The 6,460-nt window shown below is 52.8% G+C and overlaps 1 protein-coding gene across 3 annotated transcripts in view; it reads right to left on the minus strand.

The window, feature by feature from the left end:
• Positions 1-3,844: 3,844 nt before the first annotated feature.
• Positions 3,845-6,460, minus strand: part of LDLRAD1 (low density lipoprotein receptor class A domain containing 1) — a 9,805-nt gene continuing 7,189 nt past the window's right edge. For all 3 annotated transcript variants that reach the window (XM_017504443.2, XM_017504442.2, XM_017504444.2), the window contains 2 exons: positions 5,282-5,410; positions 3,845-4,136 (listed from right to left, as the gene is read on the minus strand). In XM_017504443.2, coding sequence (XP_017359932.1) covers positions 3,988-4,136; positions 5,282-5,410 — 278 coding nt within the window. In that variant the 3' untranslated portion in view covers positions 3,845-3,987. The remainder of the gene's footprint in view (positions 4,137-5,281; positions 5,411-6,460) is intronic.

The raw sequence follows: 6,460 nt of genomic DNA on the forward strand, positions 1-6,460 counted from the left end.
TGCAGGAAGCTGGGCACTCTCCAGCCGCCTGAACCGCCACGACTGACGGTGTGAGCAAACTTAGGCTCCTGTTCTGATCTTGCCTGGCTTCCCATGGCCAGTGCTCAGGACGTGTTGTCATTTGAGTACTGAAATGAACCTCTGACCTTTCTTGTTCCCCAAGGACAAATTCAACTTCCTCTTTCCCTTGAGACCGGCATCCTGCTGGAGAAGGCATGGCCAAGGCAGGAGGTCAGGAGCACAGTCCTTCCCAGGCATCCTGGACTCCTCATCGTTCTCATCCCGCCACCTTACTGTCCCCCATCCTCCACCCATAGGAGGGCTGGAAGACTCATGAATTTTACCAGTAAATAGCACTGGACCACCCCTTTTCTCTGCCCACTGGGTCCAAGCCCTCGGCATCTTTTTATTGGGCTATTGTAGTGAAAGGTGAGACATGTGACTCATGCCTATAATTCCAGAGCTTTGGGAAGCCAAGGTGGGAGCATTGCTTGAGGCCAAGAGGTCAAGACCAGCCTGGGAAACATAGAAAGACCCTCATCTCAAAAAAAAAAAAAAAAAACCAAAAAAACAAAAAACAGCTGAGCATGGCAGGGCAAGCCTGTAATCCCAAATTCTTGGGAGGCTGAGGGAGGAGGATCATTTGAGCCCAGGAGCTTGAGGTTGCAGTGAGCTATGATGATGCCTGTGTACTCAGCCTGGGTGATGGAATAAGACCCCATCTCTAAAATATATCCATAAATAAAGATCATGGGCTGGGCGCGGTGGCTCATGCCTGTAATCCCAGCACTTTGGGAGGCCGAGGTGGGCGGATCATGAGGTCAAGAGATTGAGACCATCATGGCCAACATGGTGAAACCCCGTCTCTACTAAAAATACAAAAATTAGCTGGGCATGGTGGCATGCGTCTGTAGTCCCAGCTACTCGGGAGGCTGAGGCAGGAGAACTGCTTGAACCCAGGAGGCAGAGGTTGCAGTGAGCCGAGATTGTGCCACTGCACTCCAGCCTGGCACCTTGTGACAGAGTGAGACTGTCTAAAAAAAAAAAAGATCATGGTAGATCCAGCTTCCAGGCTAAACTGCCCTTGATGATAGCCCACTGCTGTGCTAAGCTCTCCATGATCTGTTCCCTGCTGCCCCTCTCACCTCTTCTAACTCCTCACCCACCCTCTACTGTGGCCTCTCTGGCCTGTTGGACAGTCCCTGGCTGAGCTGTCTGGTCACACTTCCATGACTTTGTTCACTTCATCCACTTCTACCTCCGGAAATGCTTCTAGCCTCCAGAGCCGGCCCAAAGTCCTCCTCTGGGAAGGCAGGCTCCTCTGGTTCGGGTCAGAACTAAGGATGCCAGAGGGCTCTCTCAGCTCCTGCTTGCACTGCAGTTGGAGAGAAACTCTGCGGAACGTGCCAGAGCTGAGAGCTGACAGTCCCTTGGGCAAGATCCCTGAGGAACCCTGTTGCAGGAGCTCCTCAGTTGGTCCGGGTCAGAAATGTGATTGTTCCGGCTCCGGGAGGCCCCTCCTTGGAGCATTCAGCCCAGCATTTTCTGCAGTCCCAGCCCTCCCTCCATGGCGTGAGTGCTTCCTCCAGATGACCCTGAGCTCCTCGTGTGCTAGGATCCAGGTTCTCTGGGGGCGTGGCATCTGACTCACAGCTTGGTCCAAATCAGGTTTGCAGAGACTGAGGAGTGAACGAATGTGTGAGGCAATAAATGAGCCAGAGCTCACCAGTCCCTTGGATGCTCATTTTCAGTTTTCTTTTTAAAAATTTTTTTACTTTAAGTTACGGAATAAATGTGCAGGTTTGTTACGTAGTTGTACGTGTGCCATGGTGGTTTGCTGCACCCGTCAACCTGTCATCTAGGTTTTAAGGCTCCATTCGTCCTGATACTCTCCTTCCCCTCACTCCCCACTGCTCACAGGCCCCAGTGTGTGATATTCCCCTCCCTGTGTCTGTGTGTTCTCATTGTTCAACTGGCACTTATGAGTGAGAACATGCAGTGTTTGTTTTCTGTTCCTGTGTTAGTATGCTGCTGCTGATGGCTTCCAGCTTCATCCACGCCCCTGCAAAGGACATGATCTCATTCCTTCTTATAGCCGTCGTTTTCAGTTTTCAAAACTCAGAAAGCTGATGTGTAAACCCAATTTTATTAATTTTCAGTGGGGATGTGTCTGTCTCCCTTGACAGAAGCCCTCCCGTCAGGCAGATCCCAAGTCTCTCTTTCAGGGTATGGGTGGGACACTTTCTGACCCTCCCTCTCATGTTTTATTTTATTTTTATTAAAAAGAAATCTTTTGTGACAGGGTCTTTGTTGCCCAGGCTGAAGTGCAGTGGCGTGATCACGCCTCACTGCAGCCTCAACCTTCCAGGCTCAAACGATCCTCCCACCTTAGCCTCCTGAGTAGCTGAGACTACAAGCATGCACCACCACGCCTGGCTATATTTTTCTTATTTTTTTGTAGAGAAAGTTTCTCCCTATGTTTCCCTGGATGGTCTTGAACTCCTGGGCTCAAGTGATCCTTCCACTTCAGTGTCCCAAACTGCTGGGATTATAGGCGTGAGCCACTGCACCTGGCAAGCTTACTTTTAAAATACCCCGCAGAGACTCTGCCCTGGCCAAGGTATCATCACACAGGTAGCTGGAAAGGCTTCAGGGCTGGAGTGCCATAGACCGTGTTTGGGTCCCAGTTCCAGCACTGACTTTGCTGTATGATTCTGGACGTCATTGCCCTCTCTGGGCCTCAGTTTTCTCATCCGTCTGATGGAAATATCCATCCTTGCCTGCCTGGGTGGTGTGAAGCTGGAAAGATAACCAGACAAGAAGCTCGGTCAGGCTCTGGGACCAAAATATAGTCCTTACTTCCAGAAAACTGGGCTGTTTAGGTGGGCAGCTGGGCATAAAGTGGAGGGTGGGGAGTGGTGGGGTGGAGAGCAGGGTGGGCAGACAGAAGACTGGTGAGGAGCCCTTCAAGATGTTCTTTCTCCAGATCTATTATACAGCTCAGAGCTTCCCGGGGAGGCTTCCCACTGGCAGGATGCCAGATATCCTGTTTCATGTGCATGTCATGTGGTCAAATCAGCAGAGCCTGCTGGGATAACTGAACTGTGGAAGATGCTAAGGTGGCATCCAAGCCCAGTATATCTGCCTTAGGTACCAAAGGGGTAGGAAGTGGCATATGTTTCATGTATGTGCCATCACAAAGGCTAAACTAGGCTTGTCATTTAAGTCCCAGACATATCATCACTCCAAGGGGTGACGGGATTAGGATCCACAAGTCTGTCTTGGAGCAGTTTGCAGATTTCCTCTGTGTGGCCCCAGAGACAGGCGTGAAACCATAGAAGCAGATTCTCCTCGTCGTGTGTGTGTGTGTGTGTGTGTGTGTGTGTGTGTGTGCCATCACGCCTGGCTAATTTTTGTATTTTTGGTAGAGATGAGGTTTCATCATGTCCCCTCATCTTCGTTAGAAGCCACCTAACATGGTAATGAGCTCCTGGTCATTGGAGGCATTCAAGCAGAGGCATTTGAAACTTGAAAGCAGAAGAGAAAATTCCTATTCAGAAATGATGTGTAGATCCCATTTCAAATACTCCGTCCTACCCTTGAGCACTAAGATTCGATTTTCTTTTCTTTTCTTTGAGACAGAGTCTTGCTGTCACCCAGGCTGGAGTGCAGTGGCACGATCTCAGCTCGCTGCAACCTTTACCTCCCAGGTTCAAGCAATTCTCCTGCCTCAGCCTCCCAAGTAGCTGGGACTAAAGGCGTGTGCCACCACACCCAGCTAATTTTTGTATTTTTAGTAGAGACGGGGTTTCACCACATTGGCCAGGATGGTCTCCATCTCTTGATCTCGTGATCTGTCTGCCTCGGCCTCCCAAAGTGCTGGGATTACAAGTGTGAGCCAGCACACCTGGCCTACGATTCAATTTTCATGTGAAGGGTTATCAGTGCCGTTCCAGCCGGCCTTCCATGCTGGCCTGAGCGGCCCACTCAGGGTCCGGGACAGGTGTACTCATCTGACCAGTCGGAGCAGTGCTGTACACGGTCACGGCAGAGATGCCTCGGGATACAGCCGCAGTAAATGAAGACAGTTGAAGGACAGCGCCACCACCCAGGGCCGCAGGGTGGGCACACCGTCACTGGGGAGACAAGAGCCAGCAGGAGAGCAGTTGCTGTGTCCTGGAATGCTCTGTGCACCAGGGCACTCCCCGCTTCCGAAACCCGCCACAGCTCCCCACGGCCCTGACCCATCTGACGTGGGTTGGGTGTCTTCCTAGTTTCCCTGCAGCAGAGAAAATCTCGACTCCACAATTCACAGGCCGTGTGACCTTGCTCACCCTGTCTGAACCTGTTTTCTCGTCTGCTCAACCTTGTTATTAAGCAAAGGATGTTAGGCAAAGTGCCAGGCACACTGTCAATGGGTGCCAGGCACACATGAATGGGTGCCCTTTCTTCCCCTGAGTCCAGCCACGCTCACCCGCCACAACTCCCTGAGGGTGCTCCTGGCCTTCTCCCCTCTGCCCAGGCTTCCGGCATCCCTCCCCACACAGCCGCCTCTGCCTACTGAATCCTGTCTATTCTCTAAGGCCTTCTTGAATGCAACCTCTTCTGAGAAGTCTCTCTTGATTCCTTCAGGTCCCTAGCACCTCCTTTTGGCATCAGCATGATGTGAGCCCAGGGGTAGGACACGTGCCTGATTCCTGATGTCCCCACCGGAATCTGATGCCAGGTGTGTTCTGAGCACCTGACCAGTGTTCAGAACGTGTTTGTTGACTGACCACTGGGGAAGAGATTGAGGGAGACTCGGACGCAGCGACAGGACTCAGGACTTGGCTCAGGAGGCCTGGGTTCACCTCAGCTCCTTTCCTGTCAGGCATTGCACTAAGAAAAGCCTCAGTTTACTAACAGACAAACTGGGGCCAGTGATTCCGGCCCTGCTTTCCTCACGGGGTTATTGGGAGGTACAGAGATGAGGGAGCCCCAGGTTCAAATCCCAGCTGGGCCAAGTGTGTACTCCTTGCATGACCACCTTCTGGGGCCCAGTTTTCTCATCTGCACCCTTGAAGGTGACCTGCCCACTGCAGAAGAATGAGCCTCTGGAACAAGTCACTGGGAGGGTAGTGAGCACCCCACCACCAGACATATTCAACCAGGGGTAGAAAACTTCTTCCTAGGAGGCAGGGAAGGCATGCAAGGGGAAGCCCTAGAGATTCCCTGGTCACCCTTTGCCCTCTGGCTACTGCCTGGCCACCGGCCCCAGCCCAGCCTGTGCCCAGACCCCTACCTGGGCTCACTTCATCCGAGCAGTCCCCGCAGCTGTTGGTCCCATCACATTTTTGGTCTGAGTAGATCCAGGAGGCTGGGTCTCCACAGTGGGCCACGAGGAAGCGGGGGAGGCTGTGGGGCACATCTCCTATAAAAGGGCAGAGGAGGCAGAAAGAAGTCCACATCTGGCCACAGCTGTCTGAGGGCTATCTGGAGGAGGACTGGCCACCTGGCAGTTGCCAAACTCAAGATCAGTGCCCATCCACCCCCAGAAGGGTGTAAGCAGAAGGCTTCGTGGGGAGGCAGCAGAGTCAGAGGGAGAGGAGGGCTCCGTCCCTGGACAGATGCCCGGAGAGCTGCCCCTCCCTTCCTCAGTTCCTCCCCAGTCCTGGGGTGTTCCTACCCCACACCACTGCTGATACTATGCTCCCTCCACAAACAGCCTCCATGACATCTATCCAAAACCATTCCACTTTCAAGTTCAGGCTCAAGTTCCTTCACCTCCAGGAAGCCTCCTCTAACTGGAACATCCCAGGAATAAATGTGGAGTCTTATAGTTGGGCCCCAGAGCTCAGGGGATGTAGGGTTCACACACCTTGTGAGGCAGAGTCAGAGCACCTTTCTTGAAAGTGCATTCTGTTAGGCAGCGGTGTGATAGGGCTACCAAAAATTAGCACAAACTCAGGCCCCATTACTAGAGGTAGAAAACCTCGGCCAGGGAGGGAGCAAGCTTCTGGTCCTTAGACTGCCCAGACCCAGCTGTAAGGCCAAGGACATTTCTGAGGCCTGCCCAGGGAGGGGGGCATGGGCAGTTGATATTCATTCTATGGAACAGTGATGGAGTGGGGAGGGCCAGGAACTGGGTCACAAGGGGGCTGACTGTGACCTGGAGAAGGGGGTGTGGCCTGGAGAAGAGCACCCTCATGGGGGTCAAGGTAGCAATCTCCAAGTCCATGCAGCGTCACCATCATGGGAGAGATTAAAACGTGGTCTGTTGGGCAGGGCTGACAGGACAGAGTTGGAATCAGTCGGAGGAATTGCTCTGGGAGGCAGGTCTGAGCTTGGAACAAGGAAAACCTTCTAATCCTTGCATCCCAGGGGATGGAAGCAGAGGCTGGGTGGCCTCGGTTGGGCTTGCTAGAGAGGGGATTGGGGATGAATGGGGCAAGGACTAGACACTTTTGAGATTTCTTCCATT

The sequence above is a fragment of the Cebus imitator genome, unplaced genomic scaffold (assembly GCF_001604975.1).
Source record: "Cebus imitator isolate Cc_AM_T3 unplaced genomic scaffold, Cebus_imitator-1.0 Scaffold322, whole genome shotgun sequence".
NCBI lineage: Eukaryota > Metazoa > Chordata > Mammalia > Primates > Cebidae > Cebus > Cebus imitator.